Here is a 26434-nt window from a genome sequence, read left to right as displayed (position 1 = left end):
TTTCCTATGCTATTCAGAATTCCACCCTTGCAGGAAACTTGAAGGTCACATGCCTGCTCCTATGAGAAGAAATCCAGAGGCAGAACACCTGAAGCTCTTTGTTCACTGCCCCTCTCGTTACAAGGCTCAGACAGACAGCAGCACAGCAGCCACGTGAGGCAATGAGCTCACAAACCAGCCAAATTGGTGGATTACTGTCTCCCCATGGATGAAGCCTTGAAATAAGAAATATGCACAGTTCACTATTTGAGGTGTGACTTCACCTTCTGTTTGGGGAGGCTTTACAAAAGCCACTGGTTTAAAACCACATTACAACTGGTTTTATTTTTTTTCTATTTTTAGTCACTGTTAGAACGGAAGGAGCTGTTGAGCAACAAAAAGACAGTTCTGCCAATTTATCTGCATGAATTAGTGATAAACCCACAACAAGAAATTTTGTATAACCAATTGCATAGTCTGGGCAGGTTTCAAGTCTTTGACTCCTTCTCCATGATCTCCAGTAGCACATTCAAATCTGATACAGAAGCATTTAAATAAACTTTTTTTATTGAACTAAGAACTGTTTAAAAAATTAAGGGGATCATTAATGCTCATGTAGTATGATAATGTTACATTACATTAATGTAATAATTACATTATTACAAGTTGCATGTAACCCAGTTGGACAGTATTCCATTATTTTCCTTGAGTTTGTCAATACCAATATCTTCTGCTAGCTTGATCAGACTTTGAAAAACACCAGCTGTCCTCTAAAAGGTCTACTTTTAATCTAACACCAACTATGCTCTGTGAGTCCCACTTTTCTTCCATCTGTTTAAGAAATCACCCTATATAATAATTGTTTTAACACTTTACAACATGGTTTTCTGTTTTATCTACCAAACATAACCAGTAAGGAACCCAGCATTTGCTATGAATCTCCAGAGATGATGGATGTGTTCCAAACAAAGCAAAGAACTACATTCCCTCACACAGGAACAACGTTGTCCGAACAGACCAGAAGGGTACCTAGTGAAAACAAACACACTTCAAGTATCAGGAAGAGCTTTGTCTCCTATGGATCAGTTGTCACCCCCACCTCTCCCTACTAAACCCACACACTTTCCTCACTTTCCCTATGATATTCCACACAGGGGTAGGCCAGGTAGGCAGATAGAACTGAGACATGATTTTTCTTTTTTCTTTTTTTTTTCCACATTCAAGAACTTTAAATTTTAATCTTTCTTTTCAGTTCAACCTTTTCCAAACACTTCATATGCTTGGATTAACTTCCTCATAACAAACAATTCAAGTTGTACCATCATCTAGGGCAGTCTGGAGTTCCTTTATGAAAACAGTATCCACATACATGGCATACCACTCAGATTTCTATGTTGAATTTACCACTTCAGTTTCAGTATGGAACTTCACAAACTAAATATATATATCGATACATAAAGGTAAGGATGGCATGATATAATAGAGAATTCTGTAGCCACCACTAAAAATCAAAGGCAAATATGAGCTCACAGCACCTGTATAAATGAACACATCTCTGCTTATATGTCTAAAATGAAGTTTTAATCACCTACTAAAAAATAATTTTGGGAACCTTGACAGCTGCTACTTTTCCATTTAAGGGAAACAAAATGTTGAACAGAAATTTGTTAAGCGTAGCTCACTGCTCTCAATAAAACAACTGTTCCCAGGCGAGCAGACCACTGTGGAGGCAAGGACAGGAATCTGACTCTTGCTGAAATATTAGTTCAACTCCAAACTACACACAACACCTTTTGTACATGTGGGGGAGCCTATAAACTGAATTACCTAGATCAGTAACTTTGAGAGACAAACGTTTTCTTCTTAAGGAAAAAAATGTTTAGAAATATCTGAGTCTCCTCACTAAGACAGTAAGTGCACTTCATGGATTTAAAGGATCCTAATGGTCCTGGCTAGTTCCTGCTCTGGCCTCTATGCAAATTGATCATGAATATCTTCCTGAAAACAAATTCATTTCCTCCATCAAGTCTGTACCCCTTGTTTGAGCTACAGCATAGTTTCCAGAAAGATTCCCCCCAACTTTGGTTTTGTTTGGATTTTTGTTTTAAGGTTTGAAGCTTACAGAATCACAAATTGGTTTCAGTTGGAAGGGACCTTAAGGATCATCTAGTTCCAAACCCCTGCCATAGGCAGAGACACCTTCCTCTAGATCAGGTCGCTCAGAGCCCCATCCAACCTGGAACACTTGCAGGGATGGGGCACCCACAGCTTCTCTGGGCAACCTGTTCTAGACCAAAATGATATTTTACACCATGTTCTCCTATAACAAAGCTTTATTATAAGGCAATTAGTGTTAATTAAAACAAACAAAAACCAAAAAGCCACAAATGAAAATTCCCTAACTATAATTGTCTGCTTATATCCTGTTTTTTTTCCCCAGCAACTAGATTACATTAGTTCTTTTTTTGTTAAATAAAAATGTTATCTAAAACATATTAAATACATTTTTTTACAGCAAAAGGATATCTTTTCCTTTCTTTGAGTAAACAGATTGAATTTTTTGTCTTTTTCGAAGTATGGACACCCAAGATGAAAGATAACCTCAAGTCTAATAGTTTCCTTCTTGCTGATGCTTCGTAATCTCTGTATGCAGACAGACAGACCATGCTTGCCTTCTACTATCTCACATATCTGCTGATTTTTTCCATTACTATTAAACACCAAAATACTGTTGAATGTGCTGATTCACATTCCACCTTCCTGACAGATTCTCTTCTCGTTTGTTTTTATTTATGACATGCTAGAGAATTAAGATTATTTTCTTCCTGATCTTAATACAAGAAGAATGTGGATGGAGCATGCATGGACATGTTCTGTAGAAGTTAGACATTATATCTATGAGTGTAAAGGCTCTGGATACCAGGGCTACTCTTCTGTTTGCAGTGCACACCAGATTCAAGGTCTCAGACCGACTTTTCTTCCCAAGCACTTTTTTTCCAGACTGAAGTATTTTAAAACATGTGCTTAACCTCGAAAAGATGAGCAGCCTAGTAAAAACAAGCAAGTGGATGGATTCCATGCTGGAAGTTAAATATATACTTGCATACTTTGCTGGGTCAGGAATGAAGTGCTAAACCACTGAGAGGAGTTCCAGCCAAATGCATGAGATAGACTGATTTTCATTGTTATGCTGGAAGAGAAAACCATGAGACAAAGAACTAAAAGTCTTCCTCTGATTTCTGGCTGCTGAATGCTTAGATGAGCAAGTAAAAAAGCCAAATTTCTCCTTACAACTAGCAGAAATTAGGAGGTACAAGAGGCAAAAAAATCTGGGTTAGCATTACTGATGTCCAACAATTATCAGTTTTAGTCAGAGTATGAAAAAAAGCTTTGTAGGTGACACTGACAGCAGCTGTTTAGGCATCAATCTATCACAAAATACTGCTGGGAGAGACTGTGTATGTTCCAAGTGCTCCACAACAGAGAACTCTGAGACAGCCAAGCAAGGTAAGCTCTCCTACTTGCACTCCTTCCTCATAAACCCGGCATGTAAGAGATTCTCTGACTTCAAAAGGGGATATGTTCCTCATGGATACACATGGACTTTTATGGGATCTGACTGTTCAATGTGCTAAGTGGTGGAATTACTGTTGCAAGGAAGTTTTACAATCGCACTGTGGAACACAGATACTTTACAGATACTGGACTGAATTCTCAAAAAATATAGTTAGTCCATAAAGTCTTGAATACTAAAGTTTGAACACATTTATTGCCTTAAAATAGGAGAGGGAAAAAACCACAAAAAACAACAAAGCCCCAAGACTGTGCAGACTCACCAAAATGCTGACTTGGACATGCATTAGCATTAAATGAAACAGCACTTTGAAAAGGCAGCTGAGGGGGGGACGCACCAATCCCATCTTTTCTACTAAGGAAAGCCTCTTAGGACATGTAAGAGCCCATTGAAAACTGTTGTGTTCACATTTCAGAGCTGCTGCACAGTGCTATGAGAGATGATTTCTGAAAATGTCCCATCAGATGGCAATAGTACAATACATGTGTACACACACAATACAGCATAGATATCTTCTTGTTACTCTTGCATTAATCTATTCTTTTAAAAGCAGATGTTACCAAAAACTTTCTACATTAAAAAAAAAAAAAATTGCAGAATTCCCAGGTGCTCAAAAGTGGTTTATGAATTTCCTTTTTCATAGACCCAGCAAATTAATTATGTATTCTCACAAGCAAACCCTACCTTTGTCACATACATACCCTTCAAAACTCAGTGAAATAAAAAAGTGTTTTAAAAAAGGTCGTGTGCATCACAGTATACCTTAGCGCGCACACATGCACACAAAAAAATTAGGTAGCATCAAGACCCCACACAAGTCAACTTATCCACCTCTGAAATACATCCAGGTTACAATTTCTAATTTTCAACACATTTAAAATGTTGTTTAAAGTCTAGCCTAATGATCTTATGTATTCAAATTCACACATTAACAGATCTGCTTTTTTTTTTTTTTTTTAAACAAACCAAAACAATAACATCAAAACTCAGGGAAGAAATCACCAAAAATCTCTTTTACAAAATGTACCACTTAAACACAAAGGGTTGCTAAAACTCAAAAAGCAAGGAAATGTGGACAACACTTCTTTTCTCTCACAAAACAAGACTGAAGTGCAGGTTCTGTGTTATCAGAATCTCAGGACAAGGAGGCTGCAGCAAGGGGAGCAGACTGGCAGTAATCAATTCTACTTTGGACCTGACTGCATTTATCATTTTTCTCCGGAGCCTTTTTTGGTCAATTATGCACAAAGTCTGTCAGTTATCATCCATTTTTTCATTAATAGCTGTATTTTTCTAACTATTTTCCATCACAGCAGTTGCTCCTATGGCAACACAATCCTCCACCGTTCATTCCTTGAGAGTGACCGCAGCGTTGCAAGCGAGAGACAATTGAATGGGGCAGCTACATCTGTCCCCCATTTTCCATTCGGAAAGCATCCAAAGTAATTGGCCATCCAGCTTGATTGCCAAGTATTTCAATATTAAAAATATTTGCATCCATGATCAGTCAAAAGCAATACATACAATTTAAGACAAGGAAAAGCAGGTGACATATGTTTAAATTTTCTTAGTACAATTCTTAAAAAAAAAAACAGTTATAGAAATATGGATGATTACAGCATTCCAGCTTTTATACTATTAGACGTTATGTACTGAGAGAATAATACCAGTTGGATTTGGTTGTTTCTGGAGAGGTATGGGACTTTGTTTCAGTTGGTTGATGGAATTTTTACTTGCTAAGGATGTTAAATTTGCATTCTGTTTGCCTTCCTTTTTCTCCCAATAACTTCTGAATTAATTGCATAATTCCAACAAATATTTTTAATAGAAGGCTATAGTGTCTCAAAAATAACAATTTTAAATCCAAGGGAGCACAAAATCCCTTGCAAGTTTCCTTTGGGAAAAGAAAAAAGAAAAAAAAAGGCTATTTTTAACTATATTGAGAGACATATTAGAAAATGCTCTGATATTCTCTGAGGGGAGAATTTTGATTAGATTTCATCCCTCGTTAGACAACAGAGAACGCAGTAATAAAAAAAAGCTACAGAAAAACAAACATGGATACACTTGTGAATCCTTATGTTCTGTGTTGCCTGGTTTGGGTAAGGATTTGAAAAAGCAAAGGCAAAGGAAAGGAAATTATATATGGATTCTGCTAGTTTAATGAGGTTGTCTTTCAACCAAACATTTTGTGACATTTTTTTAAAGCAACTGCTGTGTAAATATTCATTTACAAGTATATAAAAATGTAAACATAGAACACTCTTTTATAATTCTTTAGATGGCCAAGAAAACTGTGTTTGAGAAAATTTAAATTAAGCATCTTCAAGAGCCTCTTCAACTGAAAATTGGAAAGAATAATTGCTGCAGCATGCTTAGGAGACTGATCCCTCAACCCCTGCCATGCCAAACCCATTATCACTCCAAAGGGGATAATAACTGTCATGCCTGGGCTCGAGCTCGAGTACGTTTGTTAGTGCCCTGACTGATACAGAAAACAAGGTCCAGCATAAGAGATGCTTCACACTAAAGTGTGCTAATGAATCACAGCGACAGCAGAGAGTTTTAACCTTCACAGAGCACAGGAGCTGCTCGCTGGCTAGTCAAGTACAGGAAATAAAGCTCTAGCAAAAGAGGCATTTGTACATGCAAGGAAATAAAACAAAGCTGTGCTTGTTTTAGCTCATAAATAATAGCTCCCCCATCTTGTGCATAAGGAGGAAACATAATTAGTTCCAGGGTGCAAAAATGAATCAGTCTGGGCACCTCAGAAGTCTCCAAAGGAGAGGGCTGGCCATGGCAGTGAACTAGATCCCACCTAGAGGATGGTTCTGGTGAACAAATTCCCTCACCAGTAAGTTCTCAGGTTCAGGCTCCAAAACAGACTCTCCCTAAAGGGAGGACCCAAAGGTGAAAGGCAAGCACCAAGAATGAAATCCAGACTGACAGAAGTTCAGCAGGCTAAGGAAAACACTTCACAAGCTATCCTTCTCCTGCACAGATGGCTTGGTACATGGAGGAGCCACGGGTACAGGCACCTTTTTAACAAGGTTTCAAAGAGCATTAATAGTGTTCCCAGACACTACAATAACAGAGAACAATACTTACTACTTTTTATTAAAACCAGATTAATGTTAAATGCAGCAATGTACTGAAATTGATGTTTCTTTTCCTGCACAGAGAGAGGTTATTCTCAAATACTTGCTCCTTTACCTTTTCACTAACATTCTGGAGCTACCTGGTATTCTACGCCGGCTTTTTTCTTTTTACTATGCTTGTAACCTGGATTTCAAGGCTTCAGTTGTGTATTTCAGTTTTAGGCAGGTTTACAGTTCCGTATTTCCACATACTACCCTCCTGTTTAGAGATCTTCTTTCAGTTCAAAACTCAAGATTTCACCGGGCACAAACAAATCAGTTCTGCTCTACACGTGAAGTGGGCGTGATCTACCTGGAAAGGCAGGGAGCAACTCTTCTGTGGAACACATTAGTTACTTGTGAACATGAGGAAGTTCAGACCAACACATTCTGAATGCAGCACACACACTGCAGATCTTACGAGTCCCAGAGGCAAACTTTCTGCACATATTTCTGTCCAGGGAATCCTAGCCAAAACATAGCAAGCCTAAACATAAAACTTCCAACCGCTGTGAGAGAGAGAGGTACATTCATACCTTTCACATAAAAGCAAAAAATACATTTGAAAGCAAGCAGAAGAAGAGATTTACATCTCCCCTTCTAGACCTCTTCCAGAAAGATTTTTCAGTCATCTTATGTGCCCAATAAACAAAACCAGTAGAACACACCTCAAGCTGGAATATCCTATGACATTGTTAGTCAAAAAAAACTAGTAATAAATACTGGGAATAAAACTCTGGTTTACATAGGATGACCAAAGTCCCCCAACCAAGGCAGCAGACAACAGCAATTCTGTGATTCCACAAATTCCAGGCAGTTCTTCCAGTCCTTAATTTTATTTATTCTAACTCTCATGTCATGGTGCCCTACAGACATCCTTCCTTTACGTGCTGAACCAGTTCTGTCCTTTCTACAACTACCTTGTCTTCTTTTCTTGTGCACTTGTAGAAACAACTTAAAATTCAGCTTTTACTATACAATTATGCAGCTAAAGTCTAAATCAATATCGTGCAGATATTGCTTTAAGTTTTAGTTAAAAGACTTCAGCTTTTGGAATTTCTAAGATTACAATGCTATGGCAAAAATACACAAAAAATAGCAAATAGAATAAATTCAAGGTCTAAGATGTTTTAGCCCAAGTGTTAGCATATGTGCAAGAAAAATAATGTGAAAACTGCATAAAGAGAAGGAAAAAGTAGTTCTGGATTATAGTTCCTGTCATTTGAGGGATAATAGTTTCATTTTAGTGAATGCTGCAAAGCCACAAAGCACCGCAATGACCGATTCAGCAATAACTGTAAAGGCTCCTATAAACAGCAATGGAGGAAAATGGAGACAGATAAAAGGAGCCATTTTTAAGAAATTAATCCCCTCTCCTCTTCACCATAATGAATGTTATGTTCCCACTTAAAAAAAAAACCCAACTCTGCTACAAGTCAGAAATGAAATGAAGTAACAATTACACAGACATTTTCTGCTAACCAAAACCACACTTTCCAGTCTTCAAGGGATCATTTGTTCCTGAGACAACCACTCTGCTCAGGCTAGACTCTAAGTTATTGATGTTGTTTATGGAGGTGGGGGAGTGATTCCATCTGTCTGTGATGGGCACTGCAGGTTCTGAAGAGAAAACAGTCAATTCCAAACAGTTTACTGATAGAAAGCCTGACCTGGACGAGCTGAATAGCTGCTGGGTTGACTGCCATGTACAGCTCGGTCTCAGCAACTGATTTGTCCATGATAATCATCTTTACACAGATGAACCTTACATTGTGGTTTACATGTGTGTGGGATCTCTGTTATCTATGCTAATAAAACATTAATCAAGGGCCAAATTTATAGCAGGCATTTTGTAAGTAAGGTCAAGACAGGTCAGCCTCACATAATAGGAAACAACTATAGGCTAGATCTTAACACTGTAACTGAACACCCTTGTTACTTTACCTTGGCCCTTGGGATCAAGACTAGTAGCAAAATGTTTTTTCTGCCTCAGAATGGTGTTTCCCCTACCATAAACTGAAATGCAACCATTAAAACCCATTAAAAAGGCCATTATTTTTATGTATCTTGAGAACATCTACATCTTAAGAAAGAAAAAAACTCTCATTTAGCCATTTTCCCCATTGCTGCAATGATAAAAAAATATTTTTATAGCGTATTAATTTATGTGATAAATGATTCCATTTTTAGTTCAGTACCTAATCACATAACATTTATTTTCTATTTGCATTCTTACTAGCTGAAGTTATTCATAGCTGAACTTAGTTTTAAATAAGTGGCATTTCTTATAATACACCTTAGCTAACTCATTAAGACATCTGTAAAAAAATCCTTCAGAAAAAAAGTAAATATTGTTCTCTTATTGCTCAACAATCAATTCATAATGAAGAAAATATTGATGGTTCTGAACACTGACTATAAGTCAAAGAGCATGGCCTCATCACCTGCTCTGTCATTTTCTGTAAGTTCCAATAATATACGTATAAAGTTATGGATAGAACATTAAACTAATTGGTAATATTAAGAGATTTTTTTTTTCCTTAGAGGGACACTCTTCCTTTCTACTTTATGAGATAGATCAGAAATAAATGAGCAAACTGGAATCTAATTTTTGAGACAGAGGCTTATCTCACAATTCCTAGCAGTAATGTCTTTCAAATATCAATCCCCTTTCTCAAGAGATTAGCTGAATACAAATTATAGTCTCAACATTAACCAGTACACAAGGACAGGAAGAAAGAAAATCCACGACACACAGATAAGCAAAGTGTTTAATGAAACTAAAGAGCATTAAGATTCTGCAAAATCCCATATTCAGAATTAGAACTGAACCAAACTACTAAAAAACATGAAACCATGCTCATAAAACGCAAAGAAAATTACACAAAAAGGAAGAGGAAAAATTATTTTTTAGAAAGTTTTGAGGCACACAACTTCCTTAAGGCTAAGGCAGAGGTGCTACCAGACATTGTGACTTACCTTCCTTCATTGACAAGCTCAATAAAGGCAAGGCCAGCATTCTTCTGTATAGAGTTTTGCCACTCCTGGGGAAAGACAAAAAGAAGAGAAAACTAGCTGTATAAAAACAAAACTCAGAAGAGGTATTTTCAGAGATAAAATCATACACTTCCTTTTCAGTTTTAGCAACTTACACCATCATCAGCTAACACACGAAGCATTAATTGTTTGCTGATCAGGCAGCAATGAATGCCAGCATGAAGAACCAGGGCAGCATCACTTACTTAAGGTCCTATTGTGGAGAGAAGAAAATCCAAAAACATCCCACAAAGGATTTCATCATTTTCTTTTGCTATGTGATGTAATAAGCCTGAACTTACGCTGGTTCAGTGATGCTTTTTGCCTTACTGAACCATGATAATGCTAGAAACTGTTTCACATTAAGGCAAGGCTCATTCCTCAGACACAAATTTCTCTCACAGCCTAAAGTCTAGTAGGCATATTTCCCAATAATAATCCTAATTTCGGCATCACACAGTCACCTCTACTTATTAAAAAAAAAAAATCTGTTAACAATCCAAATATTGCACCATTAACACACAATGTTTTATAAAAATTTAACATTTTTACCACACTGAAAATATGCGAATGGCAGATGAACATGCACTGCCTTAAATCATGCACATTCCTTAAATCCAGCTGAACCTTGAATTAAGCAAAATTCTACACCTCTTAAACATGTAGGTGGGTTTTGCCTGGCCCCCACAAGAGACACAGGTGAAAGCAACCAACTCAGATGACCTATCACTGGGGCTTGTTACCCTCATTTGAAAGATGAGAAGAAAACAAGATTAGTTAAGAAACAGACAAAGTAGATTTTTTATTCCTAGACCACATAGGAACAAGTTAACCTAGTTAAAAATCAGAGTAGTAAATGTGTGCACCTTATCTTTTGGGGAAAATGTAGAGGCAATTTGATAGAACAGGACAAATATAGCTCTTGATTTAAACTCTTCAATTCTTCTAATCTAATACAAAAGACTGATTCTGCAGCAGATAGTTAAGGTTCATGTGCTTTTACACATCAGCTTTCTTGATTTCTTACTCTTTGTTCTATGAATAATAATCCTAATGATTATCCGCATCAGTACTTCTGCCAGTGTGGTTATTTTCAAAAAGTCTCATCAGCTCCAAGGCAGGCAAAAAGTTCAAAACTGCAAACATGTCTTAAATTTCAGATTTCTGAAAGTAGGAGGTTTTTAATACACAGTGTCAGAGTGCATTTTTTGCTGTTCAGTGTTGCAGAATTACCTCTCAGTGAGACAAAGGCTTGATCAGACACACACTAAAACAATGTTATTCTTCACAACTTAAATTCTGCTCCTCTGCCCCCACCCAAAAAAAAAAAAAAAAAGGATTTCCAAATTTCAAATGCAGGGGAGAGATTATAACTGATTTCTCAATCTGTCTTTCCAGGCCCAAGACATGCTTATCATGTTTATCATGCTCATCATGTTTAAGCTGCAACAATGTATTACAATTTTCAAGGAGTCAGAATTAAAAGGAGAGTAATTGGAACTTGTAACATATTATTCATCACGAATTATAAATGTATTCTAGTGGAAAACAAAAAAAGCCTTTTATAGTTTCTAATATTCAAACAAAATAGCACATGCAAATAAACCTTCTAAGAGATTTTTAAATGTAGTATCAGGTTCTAAATATTTAGCTTTATATGATGGTAACTGAAACTATCCTGTTAGCTGAAGCGTGAGAAAACTCAAGAAAAGCAAAATAATTTTTTCCACTTATGACACTGTCCATCTGTTGTTCTGCTCTCTAAAGAGCTTACAACAATACTTGAAAATTTAATTGGTGAAGATGGAGGCTGCCAAAATTGAAAAGAAAGTGCATTTATCATGATACTTTTCAGCATTTTTCTCTACATCAGACATCATCAAAGAAGGTGTTAGTCTAAACAATTTCATAAATCACAGCTGAACACACCCTAAAGCTTATTTTAATAGTTGAAAGAAAAGACTAATGGTCTTCATCTTTCATGATCCATTCAATATTCCCCCACAGTATATGTTCACTCTCAAACAATTACACTCAGTATGCATATTGCATTATTATATCAACATCTTAGTTATCCATCTCCCAAAGGTATTAGGGAAAAAACACGTTAAAAGCTTCAAACTCAACCACTAATGCAACTGAACAACTACAAAACACATTTCAGCACTTTTCTGAGGAAGGACTATAAGGGAAGATCAACCGAGTCAATAATTTCATACCTGTTCTAAGCTGTAGGTAATTGACCATCATTTCCCACAGCTGTAAATGTTTAGTGACCAAGAGACATCATCTACTTTTAATGCTTTTGGTCACTGTACACTCAACAGTGAAGCAGGGGGAAAACCAAGAAGCACTAGACACTATCACAAATAGCTCCAGTCACTATCATAAGGAGATAAATTAGAAATCACATTTTATACAAATACTATGATAAGGAAATTTCCTAACTCGCTATTATTTCACCTATTTCCTAAGAGAACTATAAACAAGTCCATAAGTACTCTAAGCAAGGACTAAAACCTTTCCTGAAATGGTGCTTCAAACCTCACCTGAATTATAATTTTGTATGGAATAACATACTACATTTCCTTTCTATGCAGCACAACTCTGCAGTGAGCAACATTATATCCCAGTCATCTATAGCTCTAATTTTATATCATCAACAAGTTTCATTAGCACATTCTTACTGAGTGCACAAGGGTCATTAAACAAAAACATTGAACAGTAGTGGTCTTAAACCCCTCATTTCAGAAACTAATAATCTCTTTCAAGGTTGATATTGTGACTTGTTATCCCATTTGAGTAATATTGGGGTTATTTAATCTATTTTACAGTGGGGTTTTTTAATTAACTCTGACTAATGATCAGTTGTACGACAGCACCAAATGCTCTAATAAAACTCATAAATTACTACATTTACTTTTTTTCTAGGAAACACAAAGACCAACAACATGCACAGACTATAGACTATATGGTTAGACTATAACCAAAGGCCACGACATACAAAACACCACAGCCTGCATTAGACCATAACCAGCAACAATAGGGTAGCAAACAGTCTTGAGTACTTGTACATCCCATTTGATTCTATTGCACCTACATGTGTATGTGTAGCTATCTGTGTATGTGCATGTTTATGTGTAGCCTTCAGATGCATTTAAAAGTCTTTTACACTACTTTATCCTCGTATTTCCTTTTTTAAAAGCCAGGTATATCTCTAATCACATGCCATGATCAGATAAGTGAAGTTCTTTAAAAATTTTTCCAGTGTCACCTCTATTGAAGAGTCATTTTTTCCATTTGTGGTTGGCTTCCTACGCATTCTGAGTAGCCTTGTTCAGATCAAATGCTTCAGGAACCTCAAATTTACCCAAAAAACCTTTTCTACAAGCAGCAGATGGTAGGAGCTAGCTTCAAAACAATGCAGGTGGTTCTTTACACAGTGTGTAAAGAATCTATCACCAAAAGCATGTCATGGTGATTAAAAGTTCAATAGGATCAAGAGGAGACTGAACAAGCACACATGAAGAAAATAAATACATTAATATTGGCTAAATAAACAGAAACTGCATCCAATTCAGAAAACACACTGAGCAGTGAAGAGAGTATTACACTTACTAGTCCCATTTTATTCTTTTTGACCATCTCTTTGTGTCTATAGTCGGAGACAGGACAAGAATCAAAGTAGAGCCTTTATCTAGCCCAGTACAACCATTCCTAAACTGTAATCACTCAAACAAATGCCAAGAAAATTTTGTTGATACACATTTTTGTTGGTTTGTTAGCTTGAAGTGCTTGCCTGCAGGGCAGCAAACGGACATATTGCTCCTCACCTATACACTCTTGGTAAAGCAATATAATCATATTTCAAACGACTATGGCAGGGGTGTTGGACCTAGATGTTCTTTAAGGTCCATTCGAACTCAAACCATTCCACTATCCTGTGAATACCCCAAAACATACGTTCTTCAGGGTATATACAAACATTTGCAAGACCAACCCATCAGCTGCTCTGATGGCTAAGCAATTAACCATGGATCTTGAACAGAGTATTTAAAACATTTCCAATAGATGAAAACTGCTCTATTTCCAACTGTAGCAAACTGTTCTGCTGCTCTAATTCATATATATCTATATCTATATATATATATACACATGCATGCTCCTTAATAATTCATTTTCCCCAGGATCTTATAAAAACATCCTTCTAAAAAGTTTAACGTATTCTACAGTGAAGGATTATATCGAGCAGTTGAAACACACGCTCATCAGCAGGCAAAAAAGAGAGAATTCTTCACTAATCCATCTTTCCCATAAAGCTGGTGGAGTTTTGATAATTTATTTTGGTTATGAAACAAAGGAGAAGGATGACTTTGGTACTGTCAACTATGAATGGAGCACTAAGGAGCAGGGTGGGAAAATGTGTTAACATATAACTAAGAGACATATTATATCCTAGAGTAAAGGTCAAATCTGCATGAAAAACTTGTTCATAGAGAGATATACTAATCTTTAAGTGCCTAAAGTAAACTATCAAGAACTTTTCAGCAGTGTTTGCACTTGGTGTCAGCACTCTCTCAGCACCACATCCACTACAGGCTTGAATGAACTCAGCAATAAAGAACATAGAGTGAAAAGTAGATTATATCTCAGCTGGGTTCTTCATAATTAAAAAAAGTTAGACTGCATGTTAAGCAGAATATCTGCAAACATAAATTACTTTTAAAGGTTGAGGCATGCTTCAGTTATTTTAATCTACAAAACTCCACTGAAAAAAATTAAAAGCAACATGGAGTTATAGGAAATCATATCTAGAAACCATGCAGCAATTTAATATCGAAATTAGCACATGCCAAGTACTTACAAAAGAGCAACATTTTGCAAAGACGTGACACAAATAAATATAAAAATAACATGAAAACACATTTGAGATAGTTATCTAGTATATATACAGACATATGTGTATGCTCTGATAAAATTTAAAAACCATAAACAAATAATAAAAAAGAACTATCAGAAACTGACTGAGAAAAAAAATAATTTCAATAAATATTTTCACGGCCCTTTGTCTACAGAACATCACCACTGTTGCTGAATCCTGAAACAAAGTGAGAACTTGCAAAAATATTTACTATTATCCTAAAAATCCAGAACCTCTTGTCACGCAAAAAACCTTATCGAACAGGCTTGGATTTACAGAAATTTAAACAAAGGCTTCTCCATGAAAGCTTTAACATGGCATCTATGTAACAAGCCAAGCTATCTCACTAATCAATACAGAGGTTTTGATTTCAATAAGGGTGATAAAAGTTACTCTAACCCTGGCCAGCTACAAGCTCTCAACAGATGATCATCATTAGGGCTCTATCGGGGTCCCACATTCTCTGGCTGTACAAATGTGTCCTATTAGTACATGGTCTGTCTGTTTGGCAACTCCGGGCTCAAGACAAATGGCAGCTGCTGCCCTTCAAGGTCTGAAGTCAAGTCCTCTGGGAATCTAAAAGCCCAACTGGAAAAATCAAGGCCTGTTCATTAGAGAGTGCTCCAGGGGAAACTTGCAAGGCTGCCATTAGAACAATATAAAAGAGCTAATTATTTTTCTAAGACTTTTAAAACTATCAAACACACCCAGTTATAATAAAAACTATTTACTGCCGGCATTTCATTAAAAAAGACATTGCTTTTTGTCAAAAAATCCGCCAGTGACAGTACACAACTGAAGTCTTTGTATTGAAAATTTTAATGAGTCTTGCAGGAGAAAGTTGTGTAAAAATTAACTAGATGAGAGAGCTTCTCAAGTGAAGGTATAACACCACACCCACTGATGTGGGAAAATATCCCAAACACACTCATATCAAACTAATGGACCATACACAAAGGTGTGCTGAGATTGTGCATATGGGATTATCTACTCCTGAAAAAAGAAGAAATTCAAGAAACAAACACGTTCAGTGTTGTACAACTGACTGAAAAGAACAAATTCTTGTTTCAAACCTGTGCTGTTGAGGAACAACTGAACATGCTGCAGTACTTGTGTATTGATAAATCAGTCAGAATGGCACAGGACCCACGTGGTATCAAACATTAAGCAGAAAAATGAAAACTAACACTGTTTCAGTATTTTTTGATCTGTTTTATCAAACACAGGAACAAAGATTATTATAATGATAGCTACTTTCATAAAATATACTCTGGGGAAAAGTTGGAATATGACTTCTTTTATTAATAACCACAAAATTCTTTGCTATTTTAACTATGAAACCGAATCAAAGTTTCTTATACCAACTATTTTCCCAGCTGCACAGCATGACAACACTGTATTGAATTCTAATGTTATAACAGATCACCACTAGAGAGTATTTATTACAATCTTTTAAAAGTGCTATATGAAATTCATTAGCATTCCTTAATCAATTCTTGGAGCAACACGCACATTAGCTTCCGACAGCCTAATTCAAAAAAGCAATTACAACCCTAGTCCTCATGTAAAAGGACGACAGAAAGAAGCTATGTTAAACCAGTTTAAAAGAATGAAAATGTAAAGAAAACAGATTAGAAATGATTTATATCAATGCCTAGTGCTGAAGCTAATTACAACTAACCCAATAAAATAGTGCCTTTATTATTGTACAGCAAGTAATAACCTTAGACGCAGAAAACAGAACTCTTTGCTGACTTCTGCATGCCCAGTTCCACAGCACACTACATTAAGAATTAAAGAAGTAGTAAATAAGCCATACAGAAACAGCAGGTTTTTAACTAAAAGCAGAAGACTCCCCTGCTGTTTAACCATGTGGGTTACTCCATGTAAACAGAGCTTCCTATAAACTAGTATTATGTTGTTAGTGGTAAATGCTTAAAACTATAATGAGAGTTTAATTCCAATACTTAAAAGTTAGAGTTCAAGTTACAGTAAGCTTTTATAGATTCTGAAAATAAATTATACACATGTAGAGCTGGAGTTACATACTTAAGTACTAGATTCTTCAGTAAAAATAGCACAGAAGTAACTGTCAGCTTGTCAGACAATGCCTTTTATGCTATGAGATTACTCTCAAAGTGACAATTGTAGCCTTCTCTACAAAGGACGCACATCTATCCTAAAAAAATGCATTGTTACGAAAGATAAGCTACATAAAATGTTACAGCACATACAAATTTAACAAGTACACACAGCCAAAAAAATCTCAAAATAGGTTGCAGTTGCCATAATTTATGGTGACAACAAGTATTCTCAAAACAGCAATAAAGAAAACTTTAACTGAATCCAAAATTAATATAAAATTATGAAAATATCACTGTCTGCATAAATAAAATCATATCAGTAATAATTATCACAGCATAAAAGCTGCATCTCTCTGATCAGAACCCATAAATTTCATTTTTGTATCTAGTTTCAAAGAAGTATGAAAAACTGGGGAAAAAAATGAATGAGTGGATCGCTGCTTTCAGGTCCCCAGTTTCTGATGGAGGAACCAATTTCCCTGGGCAGCTTCTCCCTTTCTCTCTCCCACTAGCAGGCTGTTGCCATGACACCTCATGAAACAAAATTAGGGGTCAGGTTTGAGTTCATCTAGCAGCAAACCGTCTCCACTGCAGTTTCCTCTCCAGGTTCTTTAACCATTGGCTATTTCCAATGCCAAGATGAAAGACTAGCTTCGGAAAGAACAGGAACAGGAATCCTAAAAATTAATTGAGAAATCAAAGCACCAAGCAGTTCTGTAAATAAGAAGCAATGTGGAGCACAAAACTCTCAAGCCAAAGGAGATGAGTCAGAAAAACAGACGTGAGGGAAAGCAACAACATAAGATGAACAAAGGGAAGAGATCCAAATAATTAAGTTGCAGTGCCGGCATAATCTTCATGAACAAAGGAAACAAATCGAGGAATAGCAGGAGCATAACACAACTGACCCTTGATTTCAGTGCTTTTTTGTTTAACTGGGATTGCAATTTGAGATTTTGCAAAACCACTGAACAGGAAAGAAAATGCTTTTTAAGGTAGACTACAAATTATAAGAACAAGAAAATCCCGGCATATTCAGTGCTGCACAGTTGCATCAGTAGTGCTGGACTGGTCCCCCTGATGGCAACATCCATTATCACCACCAAATAGCAGCAACCCTCCTGCTCAATGCTCTTAGCTTCAAATAAATAAATTTAACTAATAAAGAAATACTACACATGGTGAACACTGCTTTTGGAACCATAAGCCCCTTTATACAGCAGAGGGGTTGGAACTAAATGATCTTTAAGGACCCTTCCAACCCAAACCTTCCATGATTCCATGATTCTCTATTACCCTTTTCCCCAAATGTAGCTTGGTTTCTATTTAAGCTCTCATAATGAATGCATGCACGCGATGAACAAGATTCCTGCTATCACTGCTACTTTTGAGGGAAGGAAATTCACACATGTAAACCAATCCCATCTCTTCACTCATAACACAGGATGTCCAAACCTGTCCCTTGATAGTCCCTTAGGCAATCTTATCCTAATGAAGATCTTTTCTTAAAAGATTTAGAGAAAATGAAGCTAAATCAATTGGGAAAAAAAAAAAAAATAGCAGAAAAACATGCCTCTTCCAGTACTTTCCACTTGCATACCATGTTCCCTTCCTCATCCTACATCTATTGTCTTTATTTACACTAAAATATAATATATACACGACATGTTGCAACAAAGGGCCCTATTCTCATCTGTCACGACAATAAACATGATAAATAATAATTTTCTGTTCCTTTCACTGAAAATCCTTACCTGCACCACCAAGCCATTTTTACAGAAGAAAAATATAACCATTTTGGTTGTAGGAATAGAAATAAATGTCTTTGGAACTATTCAAAGAGCACTGGAAAAATCCAGCTGTTTCTTCTGAATCAAATTGACTCTGACCTAGGATCTAACACCTAACAGTCATGAACCCCACTATCATAATTGCTGCATAATCTGAATTACAAATTTTTATCACTTAACGCAAAATATTTACGTAAAAGTTAGTACATTGCCAACAATATTTGATGAGACAAATGTAGGGTTTTTTTCCCATTTGCAGAGATAGGCAAAAAGCACAGCTGCATATAAGTAAGAGTGCAAGTTAGACAATAAACTTAACAGCACCACTACACAAAGTTTCTCCAGGTAGAACTTCCAGTACATAGCACAGCTCCCCAGATCCTGAGTTCCCCAAGCAGTTTTGCTTGGAAACAGAGACACATTATTTGGTTTATTAACACGAACAAAAAAGTTCCCATATTTGTAATTAGTATTAAATCAGCAACAAGCATTGCTGCTCACTGAACTTTCCATAATCTCATACCCCTCCCCTGCACTAACTCTCTTTCCATAGTCTCAAATTAAACAGACTAGCTGTAAAACAGCAGGGTGTCAAATTAAAGCACACTTTATTTTCAGAGGTCTCCACACTTCGCGGCTGACTTCCTGTCAGGAAGAGTTCCATTTCAGTGCAGAGCCCCACCAGCAGGGAGCTCACAGAATTAAGTGCCAGTTGATATTACTTTGTTTTGCATTTACCACCCATGAGAATATTGTTCAAAGATCTAGTTATAAAGTCAGCGTGGTATCATCCTTCTGACTAGACTGCCAAGCCACAGGGTGTGCTCTCTCTGCACAAAACTCACCTTAAATGGTGGTGTTTTTTTAAGTCCTAGTGTGCTGGTGAAGCAACAGGATGCCTTTTTTCTTCAGAAAAGTCTTCCTTCTGTAGCTAAATTATGTTCCCTTGGTTTTCAACATCTGCAGCACTGTACATTAATAGAAATGAAGCTGTCCTGTTCCCCTATCCCACTCCCAAGATTCACATTTACATTAGACAATCCACTCTCCTCCCTAGACATAAAAACGTATACATTAATCAAACAAATTACAGCAACACAGCTTAAAGGGCTAGTATTTTTAGCTGTAGAAGGTGTGTTTTCCATTAAACTCACACCATGTCCTGAATTTCTGACCAAATGCAAATACTTTCTAACTCATGAGAGAATTTTTCTTCAAATGAGCTGATAATATATGAGAAATCTATAGAACCACTAAAGACTTCACTTCAAAAAAAAAGAAAATCAGGGAGGAAAAATCCTGACTTTTGCCGCAGAATTCTGTTTCAGTAAGACCAACTTGGGAAAGTTCATCTCTCTCCACTCCAGTGGTAAACTGTTTCTAAGAATGGTTTTGTGGTTTTTAACCCCATCTTTTATCCATTTCTCTACCCAAAGCCTGCAAGTCCCATTGAATCCTCAAAGTGGATTGTCACAAGAAACAATGCTTCACATCACTCCAAACAAAAATGTCATAGCTTTACTACACCTATCTGCTTGTACCTTTCTACATGCTTTCTTAGTCTAATATATAGGAGCCCTCTTGACATTTTTTTCATACAAGTGTATTTTTTAAATTTTTGTTCAAAACCACAAAGCTCACAATTCCTTCCTGGAAAGCAGTTGTGTAGCATAAACCAAAGACCACTAGTTCTTGCTCATCTTAAAATCCCACGTCATACATTTCATCTCCAAACTGGAAAATGAGCAAACCCTTAAAACATCCTCCTAGACTAAGTATTATGGAAAGATATAAGGAGATAAAGCAAACACATTTTAACTACTGAGACTACTACCCGCCAGGATACAACTACCAAGTGCTTATTGCATCACTAAGTGTAGAAAAGGTCACTTATTATTCATGCAGTATTGGCAAATAATTCTCAATTCATTCCAACCTATTTTCACGCTTAAGGCAAAAGCAAAGTTACAAACGTCTTTGATTTCTACTAAGCAAACTGACAATATACATCCATTCACTTCATGGCATATTGTTTCTTGCATGAGTCTATCACAATTAATGTCTCTAAAATTTAGCCAGTGTTGGACACAGACATTTTAAATGGCCTATCTATAAGCCATACAAAAAGCACAACATTCCTCAGGCCAGCAACTACACCTAAGGGGAAAGACAGATTTCAAGCAGATCTTTATGTAGTGAAGTGTAAACCTTGGCAATTTTAAGAATAGGAGTTTGAAAGAAACTCCTACTTAAACATGTTAGGGTGCTCTCCAAGCAATTCCACTCAACAGGCAAGTATAGGCAATTAAACTCTCAAACAATTTAGAAAGCAACAGGATATCAGAATAGGGAGGAAGTTCCAACAGACAACTTTTACATTATCCTGGGGTTTCACACAGAATATATTACAATAATCTAGTTCTGGAGAAACAAAATTTACATCTTGCTTAAGTCAGAGGGAAAAAAAATATATGCAGCTAATTTAAATGTAATTTCAACATACTCCAGTTCAAAGGAAAGGTTTTCCCAGCTGTTTCCATTTATTTCAATCTTATCAGATTTGCACTTCAGACAGTTATCTACCAATCTGATCTTCAGTTTCAGACACTTCAAATGTATAACATAGTTCAATGAAGCAAGCAACAAAATATCCATAGCACATGTAATCCATTTGTAATTATTCCAACTACTCTCCTCAGTGACAAATACCAATCATGAAAATTGTCAATATATGTTTTCAGCACCCGAACTGAAATCCTCAGGTTTCAGAGATGGAAGAAAACCTCCCACTCAGGAAGGAAAGAAGTTACACTATGCATAAAACCCCAGATATATCAGTGTAAGGGAGAACCCAGGCAATCCAGGGAACAGATTTGGTAACGTAACCTTCTGTTTTGTTAGAAGGAAACTTACTGACAAAACAGTATCTAAAATCCAAACAGCAAAGGACCACATTTAATGAGTCTGGATGCCACAGCCAGTGCCCACCCACACCTTCCAGGACTTTGATTCACTCTCTCCAGAGTTAATCCTGCTGACCACTAGCCAAACAGCTGACTGTGCTTATATCAAGTGTCTTGCAATGCAGGAGAATGCAGAAACCTTACATTTTATCCCCAAGACTCTACAGAAGAGAACTGATGTCTTCATATATCACAACAAAAAAAAAAAGGAAATGCCAATTGAGGACAACAGAGGTGAATCAATCTCTTACAGATTGAGAGAACTTAATTTCTTTCAAAACTGGACTCTTCCACATGACTCCTGAATGCCCTTGAGCTCCTGGACTATTAGCTACTTTGTGAAGATATGTTGAAACTTTTCAGACAGATTATTCTACCTGGTGATAACAAATGTTACATGAAACATTAATTGAACTTCAATCTCTTCTGTCCCAGGAGAATACTCTGATAGCATGGCAACTGACTACTGCGGGATCTACCTTTGCCTCTCCCTAGCTCTGACCACAGTCTCCATCCTGCAAAACTAAACCACTGTAGATTAAAATATATATTGTGGGGGGAAAAGAATAACAAGATTTTTTGAGGAGAAAACAGTTTATAACGTAAAATCTCTTCAAATATCATAAGTAGCGCTATACGTAAAACTCAACGGGTATTTCCCAACTACATTCCAACCAGGAGCATCCTAAACAAGATTAGGATAAAGACCTTTCATTTTGTTTTTCAGTAACAAGGACCATGTAATACTTGTTACTAAATTGCAGTAGAAGTGTCCCTACTGCTACTTGCATAACAATTAATAACATGCTTGCCAATCCCATGTTTTCAAATGTTAAGATTTACACAGTTTTATTAATGTGCCTGGATCCACTTGGTATGAAGCAGATCTGAACATCTTAACAATCTAAATAATCCACAGTAGAGTAAGACGATCTTGAATATTCTCCCTTCCAGAGCCACCTCATCTCTACAAAAAGCTAGGCTAGCAAATATTCTTCCAATCTTCAAATTCTTCAAAAGCATAGAAGCAAAAAACAAAACAAAGTGCACTATAAAGTTTCTGGCACAACATTTCAAGGGAAGTTAGCAATACAAGGCAGAAGGCAAACACTTACAGGCATGATTCATGCAAAATCTTCCCCTGAACTCCTCGACTTTGCTCTTTTTTCAATTTTTGTGGGTTAAGATCTGAATCATTTTCATTTGCCTGATAAAGATATGTTTCTAGCCATTTTATTGTTAAAGCAATCTATCACTGAAGTGGATTTTTTTTTTTTAACTCAAGTACAGCTACATTAATCTTTGATACAGACAAAGATCCTATTGGCAGAAGTTCACACTGTATAAAAAGAAAACCTTTCCACTCCTGATATCTTCTAAATGGCTTTTAAAAGGAAATTAGAGCATGTATTACAGTTGATAGAAAATCACCTGACAGCTTACAGAATCCCTATAAAATCTACCCTTTATGCCAAAACATATATATTTTTTTAATCACATATCTAAAGGATTATCAAATCCTTTTTAAACTTATTTTCAGCTGTTACAACTAAGTGATTCGATGGAAGAACATTACTGTGATTAAAATGTCATCATCTAATACTTGGGGCACATAAAAAGTATTCAAACAGCATTTATTCTCTTCATATCTAAACCAGGATATTGCTAAAGAGTTTTGATGAATCCGTTGAGTTCGACTGCCATGGTATCAGAGTGACATTGGTCTTTAGATAACCTATAGCCCATTCAATTAAAACTTTATAGCAATCACTATAGTGATCCATCACATCAAATTGCACTTAGAAGTAAATTAGGAACCAGTGCAGATCACAGAGCATCAGTATAATGTGTTCTCTCAACCAACACTGAAAACCTGCCATCTTCTACATCAACTGAAATCTCCAAGCAATTCAAAGGCTTGCCACATTTTAGAACACATTGCAGAAATCCATTCCTGAGGTAATGAACTTGGATCATTGATACAAAGCTTTTTTTCTGAGCAGAGGATACTCATATAGCCTGGAGATCCCACTGCATTCCACAAACACTAAGCAATGGGATGGAAGAGGAAGGAGGGTATGAAAAATTTCTGCTGAAAAAAATCCTAATTGTAACTACTATTGCTCTTCCTTAGGGAAAATAATGGTATCATACAGTTTGTAGGGATGCATGGAACATGTTGGTATTGCTCAGTTAGGATTCTTTATCAAAGTAAGAGAGATGAGACAACCAAGATGCTGCCCATGCAAGAGATGCACACTGACTTCTTTATAAGCACCAGAATCTGCCAGCAAAAGGATTCAGTAGTATATGAAATATCATGCTAAAGAAATACCTGTGGCAAAAACTTCACCACTTAAGCAGTGATAACTAAATTAGACAAGAAAAAAAGAAAAAGAGCTGAAGATACGAAGTTTGCCTGTAAGGGTAGTAAGAACAACTTCCACAGTGCAATTTTTATCTGTTTTAATACTACTAATCAGCCTCTGCTGTATTTTTAAAATGCACATGTAAACCTCCAAAAACTGTCAGAGCTGCACATGATATGTTCAACCATAATTATATTTAATTGGGCCATATGAGGAGATGCTACCTCTGCCCACAAAAAAAATTTGGAGTATTAGGGTTTATACTTCCCTCTTCAATCTCCCCATGAAAGATATACTTTATCAAGGCCCAATATACATCTAATAGTTACATAGTTGTATTGCAATATATCATACTAATATTTCCAGAAGATAAAATATCTAGAGATTAAATGTATTGAAACATTGGTCTTGGTTTTACATATGCCATCAGCTATCAAGAGTGCCTTTAGTCCTTTTGAAAAAACACTGGATAGAGGAAGGAGGAACCAAGAATCAGAACACCTTGAACAAGCACATGTGTGGGCAGTGGTGCCATACAAGTTGTTGCAGTATTCATTAATTTTCAATTGTAACCTTTTAAATAGGTTGGGTGGCATTCCACCAATTTTAGAAAATTATCCAAGAGCTGAACAGTGTTTGAGGCAGTTAGTGGAGGTTTATTTTATAGTCTAGAACATTACGCTCTTAAGTCAAAGATGAATCTGAGAAGAGCCACCTAATTAGTTCTTTACCGCATACTCCACTGATGATTCAGTTGATTCATTTGATTTACTACAGAAAGCAGTATCTTTCAAGTGCCAGAAATTCTGTAAATTCAAAGGCATCAAGGAAAATTATGGAACCTATCTCACCCATTTAGTACCTTTTCACCTCGGAGCTACAATAATCAGACAAATGCTTCATGCACGTGAGCAACAAATAAATATTTTTAATCCTTTCATGAAAGAGGAGGGAAAACCATAGTTTTTCCTACTCAGTCATGTATTTCAAGAAAATATCTGACAAATGAAAGGAAGCACAGTAGCATTTATGCTTTATGGATACGCACTCAATTCATCCATGCCCCTTTGAGTTTTAGGCACGGACAGAGAGCCCTTTTAGATGAAAATGCTTTCTTCAGGGGTGACATCAGTTTCCCCATGCAGAAGTCTTGTCTCACAACTGCATATGAGCACCTCCAACATCCTGATGTCACTCATTTAGACGGGAGAACAGAAAGAGAACTTCTCTCTTTCATCTGGTTTAATTACCCCGACAGGATGCCAGGCCAGACGAGATGGTGCTTCTAGGTTCACTGTACTCTATGCATTTCTGATAAATGGGAAAAGAACAGATGACCTGGCAGAAGGCTCAGACAATAACATGTGATTTACAGGACATGAATGCAGCTACTATAAGATTTATCTGACAGCCCTCTCCGATAGTGGACTGTTGAGTATCCGATGGAATGATTTCTAGTCTGGAAAGTCTGCTACTGAGTAGCCATACACATTATTTATTTATTAGATGTTTTGGGTTGAAACCATTTTTAAATGATGCACTTCACAATGGTCAGCCATAAATTTAGTTTTAAACCCTAGAAGGGAGGTAGTGTTATTGGAATGTGTGTCAGACTGAATTAGGATGAGCAACACAACGCTTTTATAAAGTGGCCTTGAATGCAACGTCGATTCCTTCAAAAATGATATTAATGTCAAATAAGCAGGAACACTTTGCAGTAATATTAAATGAAGGATTCTTTATGTTTTGATAGATTTATAGAAATGTAAGTACACACACAGAGACAAGTCTCAAAATGTAGCATGTCTATCACAAAACACAACTGTTTTTGTCTTAGAAAAAGCCTTTTGTCTGTCTCTCAAACCACCTGTTTCTCTTTTTACCTTGTGTTAAACAGAAATCAATACATCAACATGCAAACACAAAACCACAAAATAAGGGTCTTTTTCCATACGCCTAAATACATTAATTTTAAATGAGAAAAGAAATTAACCAGGTGTCACAAATAGTTTCAGAGAATGGTACCACTTGAATTTTTTTTTAAATCACTTCACCTATTAAAGAGCTTTATTGTCACAATTTTATGAAAAAATTGTAGGATCTTATTATTCCATTTTCCACTTCTGAGGAAGAAAAAGCATAATTCAGCCATAGATCTAAATGAACATCAGAAAAATGTCAGGTGCTTCAGAAAAACAATCCAAGCACTTACATCGTATCTACAATGTTTAAAATGAATTTTGAGAAGAGGTTATCATAAAAAGCACCAAAGATTAATCAGAGCAATCTTTCAATTTCATAAAATGATGGCTGACAAATTTGTGAAGTTTTAAATCAAATTTGCAGATACTTACTTCGTAACTATACCACATTATTTATGTGATTAAAAACTGTTTTTTGACCTGATCTTTTGATCTTTGGCACTGCATCCTCTCCATCTCCTCTTAAAAATTAATTAAAATTTTAGCAAAAGGATATCACTTCATTTCCCACCCTATCTTGTGGGGAAAAAAAGAAAATAAAAAGAAGGGGGGGAAAAAAAAGAAAAAATCAATCAAGCTCAACCCCATCTCCTCCCAGT

At 36.4% G+C, this 26434-nt stretch overlaps 1 protein-coding gene across 4 annotated transcripts in view; it reads right to left on the bottom strand.

Annotated features, from left to right (window-relative positions):
- The window catches only part of LRBA (LPS responsive beige-like anchor protein), a 374344-nt gene that overhangs the window by 242583 nt on the left and 105327 nt on the right, over positions 1-26434 (bottom strand). For all 4 annotated transcript variants that reach the window (XM_039551359.1, XM_039551361.1, XM_039551360.1 and 1 more), the window contains one exon: positions 9670-9734. In XM_039551359.1, the coding sequence (XP_039407293.1) occupies positions 9670-9734 (65 nt within the window). The remainder of the gene's footprint in view (positions 1-9669; positions 9735-26434) is intronic.

This window comes from Corvus cornix, chromosome 4 (assembly GCF_000738735.6).
Source record: "Corvus cornix cornix isolate S_Up_H32 chromosome 4, ASM73873v5, whole genome shotgun sequence".
Classification (NCBI taxonomy): domain Eukaryota; kingdom Metazoa; phylum Chordata; class Aves; order Passeriformes; family Corvidae; genus Corvus; species Corvus cornix.
This window is presented reverse-complemented; position numbering and strand designations above follow the sequence as displayed.